The sequence below is a fragment of the Lethenteron reissneri genome, chromosome 71 (assembly GCF_015708825.2).
Source record: "Lethenteron reissneri isolate LAM-NWPU_2019-01 chromosome 71, ASM1570882v1, whole genome shotgun sequence".
In the NCBI taxonomy this organism is placed as follows: Eukaryota; Metazoa; Chordata; class Hyperoartia; order Petromyzontiformes; family Petromyzontidae; genus Lethenteron; species Lethenteron reissneri.
The window spans coordinates 1750569-1777707 of NC_083849.1; the positions used below are offsets into that span (position 1 = coordinate 1750569).

General features: G+C 53.4%; 2 protein-coding genes across 2 annotated transcripts in view; one reads left to right on the forward strand and one right to left on the reverse strand.

Moving 5' to 3' along the window:
* Nucleotides 1–26066, reverse strand: part of LOC133361187 (taperin-like) — a 29824-nt gene extending 3758 nt beyond the window's left edge. Inside the window, exons 1-2 of the mRNA XM_061580071.1 lie at nt 21869–26066; nt 633–789 (exon numbers count right to left, since the gene is read on the reverse strand). Coding sequence (XP_061436055.1) covers nt 633–789; nt 21869–24532 — 2821 coding nt within the window. The 5' untranslated portion in view covers nt 24533–26066. The remainder of the gene's footprint in view (nt 1–632; nt 790–21868) is intronic.
* A 65-nt stretch (nt 26067–26131) lies between these two features.
* LOC133361188 (uncharacterized) overlaps nt 26132–27139 on the forward strand; it is a 24561-nt gene continuing 23553 nt past the window's right edge. Inside the window, exon 1 of the mRNA XM_061580072.1 lies at nt 26132–26135. Coding sequence (XP_061436056.1) covers nt 26132–26135 — 4 coding nt within the window. The remainder of the gene's footprint in view (nt 26136–27139) is intronic.

Consider the following 27139-nt stretch of genomic DNA (forward strand, 5'->3'; position numbering starts at 1 on the left):
CGTCAACATCATCGTCAACATCGTCGTCATCGTCGTCATCATCATCGTCGTCGTCATCGTCGTCATCATCATCAACATCATCGTCAACATCGTCGTCAACATCGTCGTCAACATCATCGTCATCGTCGTCGTCAACGTCATCATCATCAGTCATCAACATGATGATCAACATCACTATCATCACCATCACCACGTCACCACCGTCACCACCGTCACCACGGTCACCACCGTCAACACCACCGTCACCACCACCGTTACCACCGCCACCCTCACCACCACCACCACCGTCACCACCACCACCGTCACCACCGTCACCACCGTCACCACCACCATCGTCACCACCGTCGCCGCCACCACCACCACCGTCACCACCACCACCGTCACCACCACCACCGTCACCACCACCACCGTCACCACCACCACCGTCACCACCACCACCGTCACCGTCACCACCACCGTCACCACCACCACCGTCACCACCACCACCGTCACCACCACCGTCACCACCACCACCGTCACCACGTGGTTCCCACCTGATGCGTAGTGCTGGCTGGGCATGCTACTCTGCAGCTCCGGCCGTGGCAGGGTGAAGGTCGCCGCCTTGCGGGGGGTGGGGTGGCCCCTCCCCCCGCCCCCCTCCTCCTCCTCGTCCCCTCCACCCTCGTCAGAGGAGCTGCCCCCACCTCCTCCACCTCCTCCGCCCTCATCGTCAGAGTCCAGCCCCTCCAGCAGGGAGCTCTCCGACGGATACTCAAACATCGCCTCCGACTCGCTAAAGGAGATCTTCATCTGAGTCACGTGGAAGGGGGGAGGGGCGTGGAGGGGGGAGGGGCACAAAGGGGGGAGGGGCACAAGGGGGGGGTTTGGGGGGCACGGGGGGGGGTAAGTGTGAGTTCCAACAGAAAACGTAAAACTCTATTGTTGAATTGGACATCGGTGAGTTAAAGAGCTTTATAGATCATCAGATTCCTCCTGCAGAGTCTGAATACAGCTTCTGATTCTGGGACTTGAACCAGCGGCAGCTTATCGCGTGCGGAATCTAAAAGTCCCTGCCGAGTAATCGAAAAATGCATAGAGACACATAGAGACACATAGACTCGCACGGCAGAGACCCGTAGACTCATCACACAGAGACCCATAGACTCATCACAAAGCAGAGACCCGTAGACTCGCACGGCAGAGACCCAGAGACTCATCACACAGAGACCCATAGACTCATCACACAGCAGAGATCCATAGACTCACCACACAGAGACCCATAGACTCACCACACAGAGACCCATAGGCTCACACAGAGTCCCATAGACTCACACAACAGAGACCCATAGACTCACATAGAGACCCATAAAGATCCATAGATGTTAACTACCTCGCCTGGTATACAAGAGGTCGTGGGTTCGATCCCGACCCTGACACCTGATGTAGATTTGGAGTTTGCGTGTCTCTCATCATCATCACGGTGGCTAGAAGATGTTGACTACCTCACCTGGTATACAGGAGGTCGTGGGTTCGATCCCGACCCTGACACCTGATGTAGATTTGGAGTTTGCGTGTCTCTCTCATCATCATCACGGTGGCTAGGAGATGTTGACTATCTCGCCTGGTGTACAGGAGGTCGTGGGTTCGATCCCGACCCTGGCGACGCCTGCTGCTGCTGCTGCTGTATATTTGGAGTCTGCGTCTCTCTGTCTCTCTCCCCGTGGTCGCGTGGATTTGTCTCCGGGTCCTCCAGTTTTTCCCTCCACGTTTAGAATCAACGTCGCCACGCGTTTAGAGCATTTGGCCGCTGCTTTCAATTTCCACGTTGTGATGACGTTAATCCCCCTTTGTTGAGCTGTCATTTGTGATGTGTAAGTCACTTCGGAAAACATAGCGACTCAGTGGGGCCTTACCTGGTCAAATAAAAGTTTGGTTTTAGTATGGGTCTCTATGAGTCTCTGTGGGTCTCTGTGGGTCTCTGTGGGTCTCTGTGGGTCTCTGTGGGTCTCTGTGGGTCTCTGTGGGTCTCTGTGGGTCTCTGTGGGTCTCTGTGGGTCTCTGTGGGTCTCTGTGGGTCTCTGTGGGTCTCTGTGGGTCTCTGTGGGTCTCTGTGGGTCTCTGTGGGTCTCCGTGGGTCTCCGTGGGTCTCCGTGGGTCTCCGTGGGTCTCCGTGGGTCTCCGTGGGTATGGGTCTCTACGAGTATGGGTCTCTGTGGGTCTCTACGAGTATGGGTCTCTGTGGGTCTCTATGAGCATGGGTCTCCGTGAGTCTGTCGAATCAATGTGCGGTTGGAGGATTTGACTGCTGCTTTAAATTGCCACGCGATGATGATGACGATGACGACGACGACGACGTTGACATCGATGATGACGATTATTACGACGACGACGATGATGCCGATGACGACGATGACGACAATGATGTTGACAACGATGACGATGATTATTACGATGACGACGACGACGACAATGACGATGACGACGATGATGACGACGATGACGATGATTATTACGACGACGATGACGACGATGACGCTGACGATGACGACAAAAATGTTGACAACGATGACGATGATTATTACGACGACGACGATGATGCCGATGACGACGATGACGACAAAAATGTTGACAACGATGACGATGATTATTACGACGACGACAGCACAGCGCTGGAGCTGCTAGTGGACGTCTCGCTGGGGCAGCAGGAGGAGGCCGCCCCAGGCACCATTATCTGACCACATCTCTCCGAGGGGCAGCAGCAAACCTGACCTTCGACCCCCCCTCCCCCCCGCTGGCGTTTATAGAATGCGGTTGGGACTTTCCCCGCTGTGGTGGTGGTGGTGAAACGTGGGGGGTGGGAGGGAGTTATGGGGGGGGGAATATAATTAATTAATTAATTCCCAGCAACGTTGTTGCTTCAACTCATAGAGACCCACAGAGACCCACAGAGACCCAACGATATTAACTCCAACTCATAGAGACCCACAGAGACCCACAGAGACCCAACGACTTTAACTCCGACTCATAGAGACCCACAGAGACCCACAGAGACCCAACGATGTTAACTCCAACTCATAGAGACCCACAGAGACCCAACGACTTTAACTTCAACTCATAGAAACCCACAGAGACCCAACGACTTTAACTTCAACTCATAGAGACCCACAGAGACCCAACGATGTTAACTCCAACTCATAGAGACCCACAGAGACCCAACGATGTTAACTCCAACTCATAGAGACCCACAGAGACCCAACGTCGCTAACACGCTGTTAGGAATGAGCCTTTGTTGTGTAGACTAGGTGCGGCTGATGATGTTATTTACACGCTTTCATTGAACTCACTCTGTTGTTGTTGTATCTTCTAATTTTGTAACTCAATTTTTAAACCCACTTCCCAATGCGGTATCGAATGCAAACTTGGTATACTTATGTCTTACTGATGACAATACTATATTCTATTATTAAAAATTATAAATATATTTTGAAACATTATGTTTTACCTGTTATTTTTCGGCTTGGGTCTAATTGTCCACACTCAACTGACGTACCTACGTCATGGCAAGCATCGGGGCCACTTCCTGGAGTCTTGGAGTTTTTCCATTACTCGTACGGTACATTTCACTAAAGCGTGTTTTTAATAAAACAAGTATAACCCGTAAAAACAAAGTTTTCACTATAAATCCTTTATATGCGTGGCGGCTAGAGTCCTCTCGTCCTCTGGCTTGAGATGGCTGCCACCTATGGGTCAGATGATTGTCTGCCAGTATTAAGCAATTGGTAATTAAATATTTAATTTGTTTTCCCTAAACAGTGTAACATTTTGGAAAAAAAATTTTCACGAACATTAATTGTCTCGCACAACGAGTCTGTGTGCAAAATGTCAGCTCGATTGGATCACGGGAAGTGGGTTAAAAAACGACCGAAAGATTTGCACGGTCGTAAGCAAGCAAGCAAGCGAACTTAATATAAAGGATTTAAAAAGAGTATTTTTCAATATTATTATTTTGACCACAGGACTCAATCAAGTGTCAGTCAAACAGTCTCAACGCGCGATCTCGATTCTATAGGATGATAGAGACTCATACAGACCCACACTCATAGGAAACCCACAAATACCCCATAGAAACCCACAAATACCCATGCTAAAACTAAATGATTGTGACCAGGTAAAGCCAGAGATCGCAAACGGGTTTTGATTCCTTACCTGTACCCGGCCGCACCAGGGTCGCAAACGGCTACTTGTACCCGGCTGGGTACGGGTAGCCGGGTATCGGGTAGGGTACGGGTATCGGGTACCTGATTGCGACCTCTGGGATGAAGCCATGTTGCAGGCGCGGGTGGGTTGATTCTAGAAACTTGAATTGTGAGAAGAGACAAGACGTTGGAAAATGAGTGACAAACGGTGATTCACCAGTGACTCACGGCCTACCCGTACCCGTACCCGGCCGCACCAGGGTCGCAAACGGGTACCCGTACCCGGCCGGGTACGGGTAGCCGGGTATTGGGTAGGGTACGGGTATCGGGTACCCGGTTGCGACCTCTGAGTAAGACCCCACTGAGTTTTTCGGATGCAACCACTGGGATACCTCAAATCATAGCAGCTGGATTATCATCATCATCATCACGTGGTAATGTACAGCAGCAGGCAAGCACTCTAAACGTGGTTGATGTTGACTATGAATCTGGCGGGGGGGGGGGAAACCGGAGGAACCGCAGAAAAATCCTCGAGACCACGGGGAGAGAGAGAGACACGCAGACTCCAAATCTACAGCAGAAGCAGGGTTGGGATCAAACCCACGAAATCCTGTACACCAGGCGAGGTAGTCAACATCTCCTAGCCACCGTGATGATGACGAGAGAGAGAGACACGCAAACTCCTCCAAATACAGCAGCAGGCGTCGGGGTCAGGATTGACCCCCACGACCTCCTGCATACCAAGCGAGCTAGTTAACATCTCCTAGCCCACCGTGATGATGATGATCAGAGACACGCAGACTCCAAACACACAGCAGGTGTCATCAGGGTCGGCATTAACCCCCACGACCTCCTGCACAGCTGGCGAGGTAGTCAACATCTAGCCACTGTGATGATGATGATCAGAGAGACGCAAACTCCAAATATGCAGCAGGCGTCAGGGTCGTGATTGACCCCCCACGACCTCCTGCGTACCAGGCGAGCTAGTTGACACATCCACTGTGATGATGATGATGATGACGACGAGAGAGAGAGAGACACCGCAAACTCCAAATATACAGCGGCCGGCATCGTCAGGGTTGGGATCGAACCCACGACCTCCCTGCACACCAGGCGAGGTAGTCAACATCTCCTAGCCACCGTGATGATGATGATGAGAGAGAGACACGCAAACTCCAAATACACAGCAGGCGTCAGGGTTGGGATCGAACCCACGACCTCCTGCATACCAGGCGAGCTAGTTAACATCTCCTAGCCACCGTGATGATGATGATGATGATCAGAGACACGCAGACTTCAAATATGCAGCAGGCGTCAGGGTCGGGATTGACCCCCATGACCTCCTGCGTACCAGGCGAGCTAGTCAACATCTCCTAACCACCGTGATGATGATGATGAGAGATGCAGACTCCAAATATACAGCAGCAGGCGTCGTCAGGGTCGGGATTAAACCCACGACCTCCTGCGTACCAGGCGAGCTAGTTAACATCTAGCCACAGTGATGATGATGATGATGATGAGAGACGCAGACTCCAAATATACAACGGCAGGCAGCGGCAGGCATCGTCAGGGTCGGGATCGAACCCACGACCTCCCTGCACAGCTGGCGAGGGAGTCAGCGTCTCATAGCCACGGCCGACTTTCCTTCCAGACCACTCCACGATTGAACCCTCGCCGCTGCACTTTAGAACCGGGCTGTAATGCCGTCTCGGCCGTGAGCGAGCGAGAGACGGAGAGAGGGAGAGATTTGCATGCCAATCGTGTCACTTCACGGCAGAACGTCAGGAGGCCGGGAGACCTTTGGTTTACGGGGGGGTGGCGTTAAAACTCAACTGTTTTTATTTGACGAGGTGTAGCGGCGTCCACTCAGCTACTCCGTGGTAGCGCTTTGGTCAGAGGCTACCTGGACATCACGAAGGATTAGACCAAGTGGCTTCATCAAAATCGTCGTCGTCATCGTCGTCGTGATCGCGTGGACATTCATAGCAGCAACCAAATCTTGTAAACGCGTGAGGTTGATTTTACAGACTCAGAGACCAAAAGACCCAGAGAGACCCACACTCATAGAGACCCACACTCATAGAGACCCACACTCATAGAGACCCACACTCATAGAGACCCACAGAGACCCACACTCATAGAGACCCACAGAGACCCACACTCATAGAGACCCACAGAGACCCACACTCATAGAGACCCACACAGACCCACACTCATAGAGACCCACACTCATAGAAATCCACACACAGAGAGACCCACACTCATAGAGACCCACACTCAAAGAGACCCACACTCATAGAGACCCACACTCATAGAGACCCACACTCAGAGACCCACAAAAACCCACAGAGACCCACACTCATCGAGACCCACACTCATAGAACCACAGAAACCCACAGAGACCCACACTCACTGAGACCCACACTCACTGAGACCCACACTCACTGAGACCCACACTCACAGAGACCCACAGAGACCCACGCTCATTGAGACCCACACTCACAGAGACCCACACTCATAGAGACCCACACTCACAGAGACCCACACCCACAGAGACCCACACTCATAGAAACTCATAGAGACCCACACTCATAGAGACCCACACTCACAGAGACCCACACCCGCAGAGACCCACACTCATAGAAACTCATAGAGACCCACGCTCATTGAGACCCACACTCACAGAGACCCACACTCATAGAGACCCACACTCACAGAGACCCACACCCACAGAGACCCACACTCATAGAAACTCATAGAGACCCACACTCATAGAGACCCACACTCACAGAGACTCACAGAGACCCACAGAGACACACACTCACAGAGACTCACAGAGACTCACAGAGACCCACACTCACAGAGACCCACACTCACAGAGACTCAAAGAGACCCACAGAGACACACACTCATAGAGACCCACACTCACAGAAACCCACACTCAGAGACCCACAGAGACCCACACTCATAGAGACCCACAGAGACCCACACTCACAGAGACCCACACTCATAGAGACCCACAGAGACCCACACTCACAGAGATCCACACTCATAGAGACCCACAGAGACCCACACTCATAGAGACCCACACTCATAGAGACCCACAGAGACCCACACTCACAGAGACCCACACTCATAGAGACCCACAGAGACCCACACTCACAGAGATCCACACTCATAGAGACCCACAGAGATCCACACTCATAGAGACCCACAGAGACCCACACTCATAGAGACCCACACTCACAGAGACCCACGCTCATAGAGACCCACACTCATAGAGACCCACAGAGACCCACACTCACAGAGACCCACAGAGACACACATTTACAGAGACCCACACTCACAGAGACCCACTCATAGTGACAGCAGCAACCTATGGAGACAGCCACTGACTGCGGCACTGACGAGGTGCGGTGTGTGGCCAGCACCTCGCACGCCCGGCCGCCTTTGTCTCCCCAACACACTCATTCACTCGCACAAAGACAAAGATCCCCCCAGTATAGCCTCGACCGACTGACGGGGCAAGTGCTGTTAGCAGCGAGCAGCAGCAGCAGCAGCGCCGTTAAAGGCCGGCAATGCGTCACACGCAGAGGGGGGTGGGTGGCCACCATCACAAAGACAAAGGTCCCCCATATAGCCTCAACAGACTGTTGGGGCAAGGGCTGTTAGCAGCAGCAGCAGCACCCCATGAAGGAAGGCCGGCACACACACACAGACCGGGCGTGTGGGTGGCCAGCGCCGCAGAGACAAAGGTCCCCCGTATAGCCTCAACAGACTGTTGGGGCAAGGGCTGTTAACAGCGAATAGCAGCAGCATCCTATGAAGGAAGGCCGGCACACACACACAGGGCGTGTGGGTGGCCAGCGCCACAAAGACAAAGGTCCCCCGTGTAGCCTGTAACAGGCTGTTGGGGCAAGGGCTGTTAGCAGCAGCAGCAGCAGAACCACATGAAGGCCAGCACACCCACACAGACTGGGCGTGTGGGTGGCCAGCACCGCAGAGACAAAGGTCCCCCATATAGCCTCAACAGACTGTTGGGGCAAGGGCTGTTAGCAGCACCCTATGAATGCTAGCCGGCACACACACACAGACCGGGCGTGTGGGTGGCCAGCGCCACAAAGACAAAGGTCCCCCGTGTAGCCTGTAACAGGCTGTTGGGGCAAGGGCTCTTAGCGGCACCCTATGAAGGCCGGCACACACACACAGACCGGGCGTGTGGGTGGCCAGCACCACAAAGACAAAGGTCCCCCGTGTAGCCTGTAACAGGCTGTTGGGGCAAGGGCTCTTAGCGGCACCCTATGAAGGCCGGCACACACACACAGACCGGGCGTGTGGGTGTGGTGCGTGTGCCACGCCCGGCTGAGCTCTTTGGTTTCCGACAATTCTTGTGTACACAACGTGACGGGCGCTCGTTTAGGGCCGAGTGGACCTAGTGGGGGGGGAGGGTAGGCGCCGCGACCCGGTTTGGCGGTTCTTGGGGATGGTGTAGAGGGGCTGCTGCACCGGCAGTCTTCATGCAGAGGTCGAAAAGCAGTGGTAGTGCCACGGACATCGCCAACACCATCACCACCATCGTCATCATCACCACCATCACCATCACTACTATCATCATCACCACCACCATCATCACCACCATCGTCACCATCACCACCACTACCATCATCACCACCATCATCACCACCACCATCACCACAGCCATCATCACCACCACCACCATCACCACAGCCATCATCACCACCACCACCATCACCACCATCACTACCATCACCACAGCCATCATCATCACCATCACTATCACCAACATCGTCATCATCACCACCATCATCACCACCATCACCACTATCACCACCATCACTACTATCACCATCACCACCACCATCATCATCACCACCATCATCACCACCACCATCACCACCACCATCACCACCACTATCACCACCACCACCACCATCGTCACCACTATCACCACCACCATCATCACCAGCATCACCATCATCACCACCATCAGCACTATCACCACCATCACTACTATAACCATCACCACCACCATCACCACCACCACTATCACCATCACCACCACCACCACCAACATCACCAACACCACCACAGCCATCATCATCACCACCACCATCATCATCACCACCATCATCAACACCACCACTATCACCATCACCACCACCATCGTCACCACTATCACCACCACCGTCACCACTATCACCACCATCACCACTAATCACCACCACCACCGTCACCACTATCAACACCACCACCATCATCACCACCACCATCATCATCACCACCACGATCACCATCACCAAAGACAAAGACCCCCCTGTAGTCTTAACAGGCTGTAGGGGCAAGTGCTGTTAGCGAGCACCTATGAAGGCCGGCACGGCACACGAGGGGGTGGGTGGCCAACACCACGCCCGGCCGCCTTTGTCTCCCTAGTGGCGATTTTTACACACCGCACCAGGTACTCATTTGAGGCCGAGTCGACCAAGGCGAGGCCCGAGACCGGTTCAGATAATCATCACTGACGGTGTTGGCCGTGAGCGGGAATCGAACCCGGGTCACCGGGTTCATAGCGCAGCGTAACGCTAACCGCTACACCACCGCTCCCCACACTGCATCACCACCACCATCACCACCATCGTCACCACCAACATCACCACCACCACCATCACCACCATAACCACCATCACCATCATCACCACCATCACCATCATCATCACCACCGTCACCATCGTCACCATCATCACCACCACCATCACCACCATCGTCACCATCACCACCACTACCATCATCACCACCATCACCACCACCACCACTACCATCACCACCATCAACACCACCACTATCACCATCACCACCACCATCGTCACCACTATCACCACCATCACCACCACCATCACCACCACCATCACCACCGTCACCACCACCGTGACCACCATCATCACCACCGTCACCACCATCGTCACCATCGTCACCACCATCACCACCGCCACCACCATGGAACACAATGTGCCAACAGCTGTACTCGTCTGCCCCAGACCAGCCCGGGGTGGAGTTGGATACCTCCTGCAGTACTTCCGTCTCTTCTCGTGGCAAAGAAACTGAAGCAAAACTATTTTGAGATTTTTCCAGGGTGAAGGCCCCCCTCCCCCCCCTGGGGTTTCAGTGTCAGAAGCAACGCTGGACAGAGGTCACAATCGGGTACCCGTACCCGTACCCTACCCGATACCCAGCTGGGTACGGATAGCCAGGTATCGGGTAGGGTACGGGTACGGATACCCGTTTGCGACCCTGGTGCGGCCGGGTACGGGTAGGCCGTGAGTCACTGGTGAGTCACCGTTTGTCACTCATTTCCCAACGTCTTGTCTCTTCTCACAATTCAAGTTCCTAGAATCAACCCACCCGCGCCTGCAACATGGCTTCATCCCAGAGGTCGCAATCGGGTACCCGATACCCGTACCCTACCCGTACCCGGCCGGGTACAGATAGGGTACGGGTACAGCCGGGTACGGGTACAGGTACCCGTTTGCGACCCTGGTGCGGCCGGGTACGGGTACGGGTAAGGAATCAAAACCCGTTTGCGACCTCTGCTGTATAGTCGCTGTTGGTCAGAAGCGAGATGGTCCATCACAAACGACAGGTCAAGCACGTGGCCCATCGTCATCATCATCACGCGGCAATTTATAACAGCAGACAAACACTCGAAACGCGTGACGTTAAGACCTCCTGCGTACCAGGCGAGGTAGTCGACATCTCCGTGATGATGATGATGAGAGAGAGAGACGCAGACTCCAAATCTACAGCAGCAGCAGGTGTCAGGCTAGAGATCGAACCCACGACATCCTGTATACCAGGCGAGGTAGTCAACATCTCCTAGCCACCGTGATGATGATGATGAGAGAGAGACGCAGACTCCACATATACAGCAGGCGTCGTCAGGGTCGGGTTTGACCCCCACGACCTCCTGCGTACCAGGCGAGGTAGTCAACATCTCCGAGCCACCGTGATGATGATGATGAGAGAGAGAGAGAGACAGGCAAACTCCAAATCTACAGCAGGTGTCGTCAGGGTCGGGATGGAACCCACGACCTCCTTTATACCAGGCGAGGTCGTCAACATCTCCTAGCCACCGTGATGATGATGATGAGAGAGACACGCAAATTCCAAATCTACAGCAGCAGGTTTCGTCAAGGTCAGGATCGACCCCCACGACCTCCTGCGTACCAGGCGAGGTAGTCAACATCTCCCAGTCACCGTGATGATGATGATGAGAGAGAGACGCAAACTCAAAATCTACAGCAGCAGGGGTCGTCAGGGTCGGGTTTGACCCCCACGACCTCCTGACCCCCACGACCTCCTGACCCCCACGACCTCCTGACCCCCACAACCTCCTGCGTACCAGGCGAGGTCGTCAACAAATCCGAGCCACCGCGATGCCCCCAAACGACTGGGAACCAGCCGGGCTGGCTGTGTCGCATTTCGAGACACCGGAGACTCTTCCGCATTGCCACTGTCACCCCGAGGTGCGTTTACACATCACACGGTGACCCCCACCCCCACCACCACCCCCACCACCACCCCCACCACCACCACAACTACCACAACTACCACCACCCCCACCACCACCAACCCCACCACCACCAACCCCACCACCACCACCATCCCCACCATCACCACCCCCACCCCCCCACCACCACCACCACCCCCACCACCCCCACCACCCCCAACCCCACCACCACCACCCCCAACACCACCACCCTACCACAACCACCACCACCACCACCCCCACCCCCACCACCCCCACCACCCCCACCACCCCCACCACCCCCACCACCCCCACCACCACCCCCACCACCCCCAACCCCACCACCACCACCCCCAACACCACCACCCCTACCACAACCACCACCACCCCCACCCCCACCACCACCCCCACCACCCCCACCACCACCACCACCACCACCACCCCCACCACCCCCCCACCACCACCACCACCACCCCCACCACCACCACCACCACCCCCACCCAAGTACTGTGAGCGCCTGGTACACAGGAGGTCGTGGGTTCAATCCCGACCCTCACGACGCCTGCTGCTGCTGCTGTATATTTGGAGTCTGCGTGTCTCTCTCTCTCATCATCGTCGTCATCACGGTGGCTAGGAGATGTTGACTACCTCGCCTGGTGTACAGGAGGTCGTGGGTTCGATCCCTACCCTGAGGACGCCTGCTGCTGTATATTTGGAGTCTGCGTGTCTCTCTCTCTCATCATCGTCATCACGGTGGCTAGGAGATGTTGACTACCTCGCCTGGTACGCAGGAGGTCGTGGGTTCGATCCCGACCCTGACGACGCCTGCTGCTGTAGATTTGCAGTCTGCGTGTCTCTCTCTCTCTCTCCCCGTGGTCGCGTGGATTAAATCTCCCGTGTCCTCCGGTTTTCCCCCTCCACATTTAGAATGAACGTCACCACGCGTTAAGAGTGTTTGACTGCTGCTGTGCATTTCCACGTGGTGACGATGATGATGAAGATGAGTCACTTTGTTGAACTATCGTTTGCGACAACCAACGTCGCTTCTGAAACAGAGCTTACATGCTCAGAGGGGCTTGACACCTGCTAACAATGGAAATAGTTTCGTTGTAGTATGGGCGTATATGAGTATGGGTTTCTGTGGGTATCTCATAGAGACACATACTTATAGCCTCTGTGAGTCTATGGGTCCCTGTGGGGCTCTGTGGGTCTCTGGGGGTCTATGGGTGTCTATGGGTGTCTATGGGTGTCTATGGGTGTCTGTCTCACTCACTCATGTCTGTCTCACTCACCCACTCACTCACCACTCACTCACCACTCACTCACTCAATCACTCACCCAATCACTCACTCAATCACTCAGTCACCCACCCACTCACCCACTCAATCATTCACTCACCCCATCACTCTCACTCAGTCACTCCATCACTCAGTCACCCACCCACTCATTCCACCCACCCACTCAATCACCCAAAAATCCTCTTACCCACCCACCCACTCAATCAACCAAGACAAACAAAGACAAAGATCCCCGGATAGCCTGCACGAGGTGGTGGGTAGCCAGTCACCACGCCCGGCCGCCTTTGTCTCCCCCAGTGGCGATGTTTACTACACACCGCACTAGGTACTCATGAGGCCGAGTTGACCTAGGGGAAGCCCAGGACCAGCTCAGAAGAAAATTCGTCACCGATGTTGGCCGCGAGCGGGAATCGAACTCGGTTCGCTGGGTTCGGAGCGCGGCGTAGCGCTAACCAGAGCGCCACCGCTCCTCCCCCCACACATACGTTGACACACAAGCCCAAGACAAAGATCCCCCGTGTAGCCTCCAACAGACTGTAGGGGCAAGTGCTGTTAGCGAGCAGCACCTATGAAGGCTACCAGCACTGTGGCACACACAGAGGTGGGTGGGTGGCCAGCACCACCACGCCCGGCCGCCTTTGTCTCCCCAGTGGCGATGTTCACACTTACAAAGACAAAGACCCCCCGTGTAGCCTCCAACAGACTGTAGGGGCAAGTGCTGTTAGCGAGCAGCACCTATGAAGGCTACCAGCACTGTGGCACACACAGAGGTGGGTGGGTGGCCAGCACCACCACGCCCGGCCGCCTTTGTCTCCCCAGTGGCGATGTTCACACTTACAAAGACAAAGACCCCCCGTGTAGCCTCCAACAGACTGCAGGGGGCCGGTGCTGTTAGCTAGCACCTCACACACAGACAAAGATCCCCCGTGTAGCCTCTAATAGACTGTAGGGGCAAGTGCTGTTAGTAGCGAGTAGCAGCAGCACCTATGAAGGCTACCGGCACTGTGGCACACACAGAGGGGGTGGGTGGCCAGCACCACCACGCCCGACCGCCTTTGTCTCCCCAGTGGCGACGTTTCGACACGACTAACTCCAACACACCGAACCGGGGGGGGGGGGGGACGCATTCGTTCGAGGCACACGAGGAAGTAGTGTTAGGCTGAGTCAACTTGACCTAGGCACCCACACCCAGCCAGGACACGCACATGCCACGAATATCAACACCCTTGGGTACTTAAAAGCCCTCTCTGGAACGCGGGCTGCCGGGCGATTTCTCGGCGGCAATTATGCTCGGTATGGGATGCGGGCAGGGCAGCTATGCGGGTGCTAAAACGTCGGACCTTCACGACGACGTTGAACCTGGGTTCGACGCCTGCCTGCGTGGAGAGTGAATGATTCCCTCCCCCCCCCCCACCCCCCACACCTTGTTCTGCAAAGTGGAGTTTGTATGATCTCCCCCTGTTCTGCAGAGTGAGTGAGTGGAGTTTGTATGATCTCCCCCTGTTCTGCAGAGTGAGTGAGTGGAGTTTGTATGATCTCCCCGTGTTCTGCAGAGAGAGTGAGTGGAGTTTGTGTGACCTCCCCCTGTTCTGTAGAGTGAGTGGAGTTTGTATGATCTCCCCCTGTTCTACAGAGTGAGTGGAGTTTGTGTGATCTCCCCGTGTTCTGCAGAGAGAGTGAGTGGAGTTTGTATGATCTCCCCCTATTCTACAGAGTGAGTGGAGTTTGTATGATCTCCCCCTGTTCTACAGAGTGAGTGGGGATTTTATGATCTCCCCCTGTTCTGCAGAGTGAGTGGAGTTTGTATGATCTCTCCCTGTTCTGCAGAGTGAGTGAGTGGAGTTTGTATGATCTCCCCCTGTTCTACAGAGCGAGTGAGTGGAGTTTGTGTGTTCTACCTCTGTGCTACAGAGTGCGTGAGTGGAGTTTGTATGATCTCCCCCTGTTCTGCAGAGTGAGTGAGTGGAGTGTGTATGATCTCCCCGTGTTCTACAGAGTGAGTGAGTGGAGTTTGTATGATCTCCCCGTGTTCTACAGAGTGAGTGGAGTTTGTGTGATCTCCCCCTGTTCTACAGAGTGAGTGAGTGGAGTTTGTGTGATCTCCCCCTGTTCTACAGAGTGAGTGAGTGGAGTTTGTATGATCTCCCCCTATTCTACAGAGTGAGTGGAGTTTGTATGATCTCCCCCTGTTCTACAGAGTGAGTGGGGATTTTATGATCTCCCCCTGTTCTACAGAGTGAGTGGAGTTTGTATGATCTCCCCCTGTTCTACAGAGTGAGTGGGGATTTTATGATCTCCCCCTGTTCTGCAGAGTGAGTGGAGTTTGTATGATCTCTCCCTGTTCTGCAGAGTGAGTGAGTGGAGTTTGTATGATCTCCCCCTGTTCTACAGAGCGAGTGGAGTTTGTGTGTTCTACCTCTGTGCTACAGAGTGCGTGAGTGGAGTTTGTATGATCTCCCCCTGTTCTGCAGAGTGAGTGAGTGGAGTTTGTATGATCTCCCCGTGTTCTACAGAGTGAGTGAGTGGAGTTTGTATGATCTCCCCGTGTTCTACAGAGTGAGTGGAGTTTGTGTGATCTCCCCGTGTTCTACAGAGTGAGTGAGTGGAGTTTGTATGATCTCCCCGTGTTCTACAGAGTGAGTGAGTGGAGTTTGTATGATCTCCCCCTGTGCTACAGAGTGGGTAGAGTTTGTATGATCTCCCCCTGTTCTGCAGAGTGAGTGGAGTTTGTATGATCTCCCCCTGTGCTACAGAGTGGGTAGAGTTTGTATGATCTCCCCCTGTTCTGCAGACTGAGTGGAGTTTGTATGATCTCCCCCTGTTCTGCAGACTGAGTGGGGTTTGTGTGATCTCCTCCTGTTCTAAAGAGTGAGTGAGTGGAGTTTGTACGATCTCCCGGTTCCACAGAGTGAGTGGAGTTTGTGTGATCTCCTCTTGTTTTACAGAGTGAGTGAGTGGAGTTTGTGTGATCTCCCCCTGTTCTACAGAGTGAGTGAGTGGAGTTTGTATGATCTCCCCCTGTTCTACAGAGTGAGTGAGTGGGGTTTGTGTGATCTCCCCCTGTTCTGCAGAGTGAGTGGAGTTTGTGTGATCTCGCCCTGTCCTACAGAGTGGAGTTTGTGTGATCTCCCCCTGTTATACAGAGTTAGTGAGTGGAGTTTGTGTGATCTCCCCCTGTTCTACAGAGTGGAGTTTGTGTGATCTCCCCGTGTTATACAGAGTTAGTGAGTGGAGGTTGTGTGATCTCCCCCTGTTCTACAGAGTGGAGTTTGTATGATCTCCCCCTGTCCTACAGAGTGGGTGAGTGGAGATTGTATGATCTCCCCCTGTCCTACAGAGTGGGTGAGTGGAGATTGTATGATGTCCCCTTGTTCTGTATGATCTCCCCCCCGGGTTATCCGTCTTCCTGTCACAGCTAAACACACACACACAATGCGCGTACTGTAATATATATTTGGCCAGACATCTGAACTATGCACAAACCCTCCTGGGTAAACAGGTAATTGCCACGTTAAACTATCAAATGCACAAAGCCATTTGCTTTCGTAAGATATCCATGAAGAGCAAGAACTCATCCGGCGAAACTGTGGGCACGCATCGAGACCCAGAGACCCGTAGAGACCCATGGACACACACAGAGATACATCGAGACCCACAGAGATACACAGAGACCCACAGAGCCCATAGAGACCCATTATGAGGGGGTAATGTTAGTCTATGGGCAGTGTTAGTCTATGGGCAGTGTTAGTCTATGGGCAATGTTAGTCTATGGGCAATGTAAGTCTATGGGCAATGTTAGTCTATGGGCAATGTTAGTCTATGGGCAGTGTTAGTCTATGGGCAGTGTTGAGTCTATGGGCAGTGTTAGTCTATGGGTAATGTTAGTCTATGTGCAGTGTGAGTCTATGGGCAGTGTTAGTCTATGGGCAGTGTTAGTCTATGGGCAGTGTTAGTCTATGGGCAGTGTTAGTCTATGGGCAGTGTTAGTCTATGGGCAATGTTAGTCTGTGGGCAATGTTAGTCTGTGGGGCAGTGTTAGTCTATGGGCAGTGTTAGTCTATGGGTAATGTTAGTCTATGGGCAGTGTTAGTCTATGGGCAGTGTTAGTCTATGGGCAGTGTTAGTCTATGGGCAGTGTTAGTCTATGGGCAGTGTTAGTCTATGGGCAGTGTTAGTCTATGGGCAGTGTTAGTCTATGGGCAGTGTTAGTCTATGGGCAGTGTTAGTCTACGGGTAATGTTAGTCTACGGGTAGTGTTAGTCTATGGGTAATGTTAGTCTATGGGTAATGTTAGTCTATGGGTAGTGTTAGTCTATGGGCAGTGTTAGTCTATGGGCAGTGTTAGTCTACGGGTAATGTTAGTCTACGGGTAGTGTTAGTCTATGGGCAGTGTTAGTCTATGGGTAATGTTAGTCTATGGGTAGTGTTAGTCTATGGGTCAGTGTTAGTCTATGGGTAATGTTAGTCTATGGGTAGTGTTAGTCTATGGGCAGTGTTAGTCTATGGGTAATGTTAGTCTATGGGTAGTGTTAGTCTATGGGTCAGTGTTAGTCTATGGGTAATGTTAGTCTATGGGTAGTGTTAGTCTATGGGTAATGTTAGTCTATGGGTAGTGTTAGTCTATGGGCAGTGTTAGTCTATGGGTAATGTTAGTCTATGGGTAGTGTTAGTCTATGGGTAATGTTAGTCTATGGGTAGTGTTAGTCTATGGGCAGTGTTAGTCTATGGGTAATGTTAGTCTATGGGTAGTGTTAGTCTATGGGCAGTGTTAGTCTATGGGTCAGTGTTAGTCTATGGGCAATGTTAGTCTATGGGCAGTGTTAGTCTGTGGGCAATGTTAGTCTATGGGCAGTGTTAGTCTGTGGGCAGTGTTAGTCTATGGGTAATGTTAGTCTATGGGCAGTGTTAGTCTATGGGCAGTGTTAGTCTACGGGTAATGTTAGTCTATGGGTAGTGTTAGTCTATGGGTAATGTTAGTCTATGGGTAATGTTAGTCTATGGGTAGTGTTAGTCTATGGGCAGTGTTAGTCTATGGGCAGTGTTAGTCTACGGGTAATGTTAGTCTATGGGTAGTGTTAGTCTATGGGCAGTGTTAGTCTATGGGTAATGTTAGTCTATGGGTAGTGTTAGTCTATGGGTCAGTGTTAGTCTATGGGTAATGTTAGTCTATGGGTAGTGTTAGTCTATGGGCAGTGTTAGTCTATGGGTAATGTTAGTCTATGGGTAGTGTTAGTCTATGGGTCAGTGTTAGTCTATGGGTAATGTTAGTCTATGGGTAGTGTTAGTCTATGGGTAATGTTAGTCTATGGGTAGTGTTAGTCTATGGGCAGTGTTAGTCTATGGGTAATGTTAGTCTATGGGTAATGTTAGTCTATGGGTAGTGTTAGTCTATGGGTCAGTGTTAGTCTATGGGTAATGTTAGTCTATGGGTAGTGTTAGTCTATGGGTAATGTTAGTCTATGGGTAGTGTTAGTCTATGGGTAATGTTAGTCTATGGGTAGTGTTAGTCTATGGGTAATGTTAGTCTATGGGTAGTGTTAGTCTATGGGCAGTGTTAGTCTATGGGTAATGTTAGTCTATGGGTAGTGTTAGTCTATGGGTAATGTTAGTCTATGGGTAGTGTTAGTCTATGGGCAGTGTTAGTCTATGGGTAATGTTAGTCTATGGGTAGTGTTAGTCTATGGGCAGTGTTAGTCTATGGGTCAGTGTTAGTCTATGGGCAATGTTAGTCTATGGGCAGTGTTAGTCTGTGGGCAATGTTAGTCTATGGGCAGTGTTAGTCTGTGGGCAGTGTTAGTCTATGGGTAATGTTAGTCTATGGGCAGTGTTAGTCTATGGGCAGTGTTAGTCTATGGGTAATGTTAGTCTATGGACAATGTTAGTCTATGGACAATGTTAGTCTATGGACAATGTTAGTCTGTGGACAATGTTAGTATCATCTTCGCTGAACCTCATCATGGCTTAACAACCTCACCACCACCATCACCACGAGACGCCCACACGAGCCCGACCAGCCTGGAGGGCACCGCCCCTGGGTGGGGTGGTGGGCGGGGGGTCGCTCGCACAAAGCCGGCAGGCGATCTAGGCAAGGCCGCGGCGTCTCTGTGGCCTACTAAATAGCCGTTGAACCACGTGGGTGGGTGGACACGCTGTTCAATTTGCTATTGGCTTGGCATCTTCTTGGTTCTTTCGGTAAAGTCATGACGTAGAAGGGAAGTAATAAAATAAAAAAAATAAAACATAATAAAATTATTCTCACAACGTTTCGGCCACAACGCAAGCAGCCGTCCTCAGGTGAAAACCAGGTCCGTCGAGGCGACAGAGTCTGAATGTGTCGCTTCGACGGACCTGGTTTTCACCTGAGGACGGCTGCTTGCGTTGTGGCCGAAACGTCGTGAGAATAATTCTATTATGTTTTATTTTTATTATTTTATTACTTCCCTTCTACGTGACTTTACCGAAAGAACCAAGAAGATGAATCCCTGCAGTCACGAAAGCTTTAAATCAAAATATTGGCTTGGCACTTGCCACAGTTGTGAATTGATTGTGAATTGATGTATTGTGAATTGATTGTGAATTGATTCATTGTGAATTGATTCATTGTGAATGAATGAATTGTGAATTGATTCATTGTGAATTGATTCATTGTGAATGAATTGTGAATTGATTTAATTGTGAATTTATTGTGAATTGATTCATTGTGAATTAATTGTTAATTGATTTCATTGTGAATTGATTGTGAATTGATTCATTGTGAAGTGATTCATTGTGAATGAATTGTGAATTGATTTAATTGTGAATTTATTGTGAATTGATTCATTGTGAATTAATTGTTAATTGATTTCATTGTGAATTGATTGTGAATTGATTCATTGTGAAGTGATTCATTGTGAATTAATTGTGAATCGATTTCATTGTGAATTTATTGTGAATTGATTCATTGTGAATTAATTGTGAATTGATTCATTGTGAATTCATTGTGAATTGATTCATTGTGAATTGATTCATTGTGAATTAATTGTGAATTGATTTCATTGTGAATTTATTGTGAATTGATTCATTGTGAATTAATTGTTAATTGATTTCATTGTGAATTTATTGTGAATTGATTCATTATGCTCTAATTGGCACTGCTAAAGTTGTGAATTAATTCATTATTAATTGGTTGTAAATTTGATTTTGTTTTTTAATTGGCAATGTCAAGTTGTGAATTGATGTATTGTGAATTGATTGTGAATCGATTTATTTTTGGCTTGGCACTGCCAAGTTGTGAATTAATTGATTGTGAAGTTATATTCTTGTGAATTGATTGTGAACCGATTTGGAATTTACTTCTTGCGAATTTATTGTGAACTGATTGTGAATCCATGTATTTTTAAATCCTTTATATTAAGTTTGCTTGCTTGCTTTCGACCGTGCAAATCTTTCGGTCGTTTTTTAACCCACTTCCCGTGATCCAATCGAGCCGACATGTTGCACACAGACTCGTTGTGCGTGACAATTAATGTTCGTGAAAAAATTTTCCCAAAATTTTACACTTTTTAGGACAAAAATATTATATTTAATTACCAATTGCTTAATGGTGCAATGCAATCATCTGACCCATCAGGTGGCAGCCATCTCAAGCCAGAGGACGAGAGGACTCTAGCCGCCACGCATATAAAGGATTTATAGTGAAAAACTTAGTTTTTACTGGTTATACTTTGGCTCGGCACTGCCAAGATTTTTTTTTTCATTCATTTCTTTGCGAACGTGTCGGCAAATCTCAAAAAGCCCCCTTCGATCAAGGATCAACTTGCCAAGACCACGGCAAACACTCGAATCCCGTTTGCGGCCCACCAACCCTGCAACCCGCCCCGGGCCATCCTCCCTCCCACGTCTAGGTCGGCTCGGCCTTAAATGAGCACTGCACCTGGTGAGCGACACTGCAAAGTTGGACGTGCAAAGCTGCGATGCAGCACGTGGGGTGAGTGTGGCTGCAGTGGGTGTGGTGAGTGCGGCTGCAGTGGTGAGTATGGTGAGTGTGGTGAGTGTGGCGAGTGTGGTGAGTGTGGTGAGTGCGGTTCCAGTGGTGAGTGTGGTGAGTGCGGTGAGTGTGGTGAGTGCAGTTGCAGTGGTGAGTGTGGTGAGTGCGGTGAGTGTGGTGAGTGCAGTTGCAGTGGTGAGTGTGATGAGTGCGGTGAGTGTGGTGAGTATGGTGAGTGCGGTGAGTGTGGCGAGTGTGGTGAGTGCAGTTGCAGTGGTGAGTGTGGTGAGTGCGGTGAGTGTGGTGAGTGCAGTTGCAGTGGTGAGTGTGGTGAGTGCGGTGAGTGCGGTTGCAGTGGTGAGTGTGTGGTGAGTGTGGTGAGTGCGGTTGCAGTGGTGAGTGTGGTGAGTGTGGTGAGTGCGGTGAGTGTGGTGAGTGCGGTTGCAGTGGTGAGTGTGGTGAGTGTGGTGAGTGTGGTTGCAGTGGTGAGTGTGGTGAGTGCGGCTGCAGTGGTGGGCGTGTGGTGAGTCTGTGTGGTGAGTCTGTGTGGTGAGTGAGTGGTGTGTGTGTGTGGTGAGTCTGTGTGTCTCTGTGAGGTGAGTCTAAGGTGAGTCTGTGTGGTGAGTCTGTGTGGTGAGTCTGTGAGGTGAGTCTGTGTGGTGAGTGAGTGGTGTGTGTGTGTGGTGAGTCTGTGTGTCTCTGTGAGGTGAGTCTGTAAGGTGAGTCTGTGTGGTGAGTCTGTGTGTGGTGAGTCTGTGTGTCTCTGTGTGGTGAGTGAGTGGTGTGTGTGTGTGGTGAGTCTGTGTGGTGAGTCTGTGTGTGGTGAGTGCGGCTGCAGTGCTGGGCATGGGGTGAATGCGGCTGCAGTGCCAAGTCGCGCCCCTCTCACCTTCTTGTTGCGGGCACCGGACAGGAGGCAGGACTTGCTCAGGCGCTGGTAGCCGCCGATCACCTCGATCTCGTCGGCCGGCGGGAACCGCTTCTTTACCAGCTGACCGAGCGGCGTGTGGGTGTTCTCCAACACCCTCGGCGTCGGCGTCGGGGTCCCAGCGTCCACCTCGGCGCGACCCGCGTCCGGGACCGCCGGCTTCCGCGGCGCCGGCGTGATCCGGTAGGAATTGCCCGGCTCCTTGGTAATGGTGGCACCCCCCGATGCCCTGTTGCCGATGCCGCGCTTGATGCGGATGCCCGGGCTGTCCGGCGGTCCTAGGATCACGTCGTCGATGTTCGACTTGGGCAGCGGCGCGTCCCGCGTCGCGTCTTCCGCGGCGTAGGCCGGGGAAGGCCCGAGGGGGCTCCTGGCGGGCGGAGGGGAGGCCGGAGGGACGGGCGAAGGGGCCGCCGACGCCGACGCCGAACGGCCCGACGGAGGTGACAGCGGCGCGCGGTGCGGCAGGGGCGGAATGGCGGCGGCCGGCCGCCGAAAGGTGGGGGACGAGACGACGGGCGGCCTGGGAGAAAGGGGAGGAGGCGGTGGCGATTCCGGCACCGGGGCGGCAGCTGTCGGCGCAGACTTGCCGTTCGGCCCGGGGTTCGAGTCGGGCATCGGCTCCCTGCCCCGCGCGTCGGCGGTCCGTTCGGCGGCCACCGCGACGGCCGCCCCGCCGGCGGGCTGGCGGGGCTTGGGGATGACGGTGATGGAGTAGCCGGACTCGCGGCGGAGAATGTTGAGGGCCTGCGCCTGCCTGTCCCCGGACGAGGCCACGTCGGCCAGGTCCGGTCGTACCGCCGGACGGATCTCAAAGTTAGGCCCCGACAGGACGCGGGGGCCGCGTGCCGTGGGCAACGGCAACAGCGGCGGGTCGGGGCCTCGCACCGACGACGAGGAGGTGGAATGGAGGTCGAGGGAGGTGGATGTCCAGGATTTCAAGCCCTGGGTCGTTGCGGGCGGCGACGCTTTGGCGGGCGACGCCGGCGGCGGCGGCCGCGGCAGCTCGTAGCTCCGGACCGTCGGGGATTTTGGCCTCGTCGCCGAACCGGCACCGCGCGGCCCGGGCCTACCGCCGGGAAGCGACGGTTTGAGCCGATCCGGCGACCTCGGGGAGGCGTTCCCGGCGGACGCGGCCGGCGGGTGCAGGCCGGCGATCTTCTCCGGGTGCACGGTGAACGAATTCTTTGACCGCGGCGTGAAGGGGCTGCCCGGCTCCTCGGCGGCGCCGTCGCGAGGCGAGACGAGGCCCGGCTCCCGGCCCGTGGCGCCGTTGGCCAGGAAACCCTCCGAGCGGCCCCCGCCGGGCGACGGCGGCGGCGGCAGCAGCAGCGGCGGCGGCGGCGGCAACGTCGGCCGAGAACGCGGGCGGCTCGCCGCGACCGTGGCGGACTTGCGAGCGCGCGGGGCCCCGTCCGGCGAGCCGTGCCGCTTGCCCCGGGGCGTCCCACCCCCCCCGCCCCCCCGCTCGTCGTCGCCCCCCCTCAGCAGGTCGTCAGCGCTGGCCGACCGCCTCGGCCCCCACGTGTTGCCGGGCTCCCTGGAGCGGCCGCGGGGCCCGTCGAACCTCGACAGGAGGCTGCTGACGCGGCCCTGGAGCGTGAAGCCGCCCCCCCCGTCGTTGCTGTCGGCGGGCGAACGGGCCTCCTCACCGTCGTCCCGACCGTCGCGGATCACCAGGACCTCCCGGGCATTGATCGTGGCCGTGACCGGAGGGCCGCCGGCGCTGGCAGCGGCGGCCGACCCCGCCGCCGGCACCGCCGGTTTAGTCCGCTGCAGGTAGTAGTCCGGGTCGGACTCGATGATGATGATGTTGTCGGCACGGATGGTGCGGATGCCCGGGATGTGGCTGTAGAGCTCCAGCAGCGGGTCCTGGGCCGGCGAAGAGGCCCGCGCGGCCCCCGGGCCCAGGCCGAGGCCGCCGGCGGTGGAGCGCCGGTCTCGCTCGCGCGTCACGAAGGGGTTCTCGCGTACCGGACGGAGCTTCTCCTGCAGAACCAGCACCTCGCTGGCACCGCCGGCGCCATCCGACGCGCCCGTCGAATCGTGGTCATCGTGGTGGTGGTGATGGTGGCGGTGAACGTAGTGGTTGTCCTGATGTTGGTGGTGTTGGTGGTGGTCGTTTTCCTGTTGACGATGCTGCTGCTGATGATGATGATTCTGCTGCTGATATTGCTGCTGCTGATGATGATTCTGCTGCTGGTATTGCTGCTGCTGATGTTGCTGCTGCTGATGCTGCTGCTGAAGCTGCTTCTGCTGCTGATGTTGCTGCTGATGATGATGCTGCTGCTTCTGTTGCTGCTGATGCTGCTGCTGATGTTGCTGATGCTGCTTCTGCTGGAGGTGGTGGTTTTCCTGTTGACGCTGCTGCTGATTCTGGCATTGCTGATGCTGCTTCTGCTGCTGCTGCTTCTGCTGCTTCTGCTGCTGCTGATGCTGCTTCTGCTGCTGCTGCTGATGCTGCTTCTGCTGCTGCTGCTTCTGCTGCTGCTGATGAAGGTGGTGGCTCAAGATGTCGGGCACCCCCTTCCTCCTCCTGCGGTCCAGGAGTTCACGTTTCCACAGCGGCTGCTGCTGTTGCTGTGGGGTCATCTCCTCCACAGCGTCCCGCGGCCGGAGAGACATCGTGATGTGTCTACCCGTGTGTGTGTCTCAGTGTGTCTCCCCGTGTGTGTCTCACTGTGTCTCAGTGTGTGTCTCTCAGTGTGTGTCTCCGTGTGTCTCTCACTGTGTCTCGGTGTCTCAGTGTGTGTCTCTCAGTGTGTGTCTCCGTGTGTCTCAGTGTCTCTCTCCGTGTCTCAGTGTCTCAGTGTCTCTCTCCGTGTCTCAGTGTCTCAGTGTCTCTCCCCGTGTCTCAGTGTCTCTCTCCGTGTCTCAGCGTCTCCGTGTCTCCATTTCTCAGTGTCTCCGTGTCTCCGTGTCTCAGTGTCTCAGTGTCTCCGTGTCTCCGTGTCTCCGTGTCCCCGTGTCTCAGTGTCTCAGTGTCTCTCCCCGTGTCTCAGTGTCTCTCTCCGTGTCTCAGTGTCTCAGTGTCTCTCCCCGTGTCTCAGTGTCTCTCTCCGTGTCTCAGCGTCTCCGTGTCTCCATTTCTCAGTGTCTCCGTGTCTCCGTGTCTCAGTGTCTCAGTGTCTCCGTGTCTCCGTGTCTCCGTGTCCCCGTGTCTCAGTGTCTCAGTGTCTCTCCCCGTGTCTCAGCGTCTCAGTGTCTCTCTCAGTGTCTCAGCGTCTCAGTGTCCCCGTGTCTCCATTTCTCAGTGTCCCCGTGTCTCCGTGTCTCAGTGTCCCAGTGTCTCTCTCCGTGTCTCAGTGTCTCTCTCCGTGTCTCAGTGTCCCCATTTCTCAGTGTCCCCGTGTCCCCGTGTCTCCGTGTCTCAGTGTCTCAGTGTCTCTCTCCGTGTCTCAGTGTCTCTCTCCGTGTCTCAGTGTCCCCGTGTCTCCATTTCTCAGTGTCCCCGTGTCTCCGTGTCTCCGTGTCTCAGTGTCTCAGTGTCTCTCTCCGTGTCTCCGTGTCTCAGTGTCTCTCTCCGTGTCTCAGTGTCCCCGTGTCTCCATTTCTCAGTGTCCCCGTGTCTCAGTGTCTCAGTGTCTCTCTCCGTGTCTCAGCGTCTCTCAGCGTCTCAGTGTCTCCGTGTTTCCGTGTCTACGCGACTTCCCCACTGCTCTCTGAGTTTCCGCGTTCCGGCCTCAATAAAGTTACTGCCCCTCCGTGTCTCTCAGTGTCCCCGTGTCTCTCTCCGTGTATCCGTGTCTCTCCCCGTGTCTGTCCCCGTGTCTCTCAGTGTCCCCGTGTTTCTCCCCGTGTCCCCGTGTCTCCGTGTCTCTCCCCGTGTCTCCGTGTCTCTCCCCGTGTCTCCGTGTCTCTCCCCGTGTCTCCGTGTCCCCGTGTCTCTCCCCGTGTCCCCGTGTCTGTCTCCGTGTCTCCCCCCGTGTCTCCGTGTCTCCGTGTCTCTCCCCGTGTCTCACCTTGGGTGACGCGTACTCCCACAGCGTCCGCTGTCTCTCCCCGTGTCTCTGTGTCTCTCCCCGTGTCTCTCTCTGTGTATCTCCCCGTATCTCTCCCCGTATCTCTCCCCGTGTCTCTCTCCGTGTCTCTCCCCGTGTCTCTCTCTGTCCCCGTGTCTCTCAGCTAAAAAGGAACTCTCCCAACACGACCGCCACCGCTCCCCGGCGTCACGTGACACGCCTCGTGACGTAGGCGGCGGGCGCGTGAAGCCAGAGGGCCGCCATGTGCAATCGACAACAACCTCAACAACAACATCAACAACATCATCAACAACAATATCAACAACAAACAAGAACAAAAACATTTTGACTTGCAGGAATTCATATTCTTGGTTCTTTCCATAAAGTATCCTAGATAGAAAATTTTAAAAAAATATATCTTTTTTTTTAATTTCATTGAAAATTATTATTTTAAATTGATTTTTATCATTTTTTATTTTTTATCTACGTGACTTTACCGAAAAAAACTTTCGTGACTTGCAGGCATTCATATTCTTGGTTCTTTCCGTAAAGTCTCCTAGATAGAAAATAAAAAAAATTTAAATATCTTTTTTTTTAAAGAAAATTTCATTGAAAATTATTATTTTAAATTTATTTTTATCTTTTTGTTTATCTACGTGACTTAACCGAAAAAACTTTCGTGACTTGCAGGCATTCATATTCTTGGTTCTTTCCGTAAAGTCTCCTAGATAGAAAATAAAAACAAATAAATATCTTTTTTTATTTTAAAGAAAATTTCATTGAAAAGTATTATTTAAAATTTATTTTTTTATTTACGTGACTTTACCGAAAAAAAATAAAGATTAACAACAATAACAACTACGCATGGTGTGGGGGATTAGTGGGGTGTGAAATCCGATGAGCTATAAGCTCTGTTGGGGGGGGTGGGAGGGGGTCGGTAAAGCCACGCCCCCTGCATTGTGGATGACGTCACTTGCTAAGCCACGCCCCCTGTATTGTGGATGACGTCACTTGCTAAGCCACGCCCCCTGCATTGTGTATGACGTCACTTGCTAAGCCACGCCCCCTGCATTGTGTATGACGTCACTTGCTAAGCCACGCCCCCTGTATTGTGGTTGACGTCACTCGCTAAAGCCACGCCCCCTGCATTGTGGATGACGTCACTTGCTAAGCCACGCCCCCTGTATTGTGGATGACGTCACTTGCTAAGCCGCGCCCCCTGCATTGTGTATGCGTCACTTGCTAAGCCACGCCCCCTGTATTGTGGATG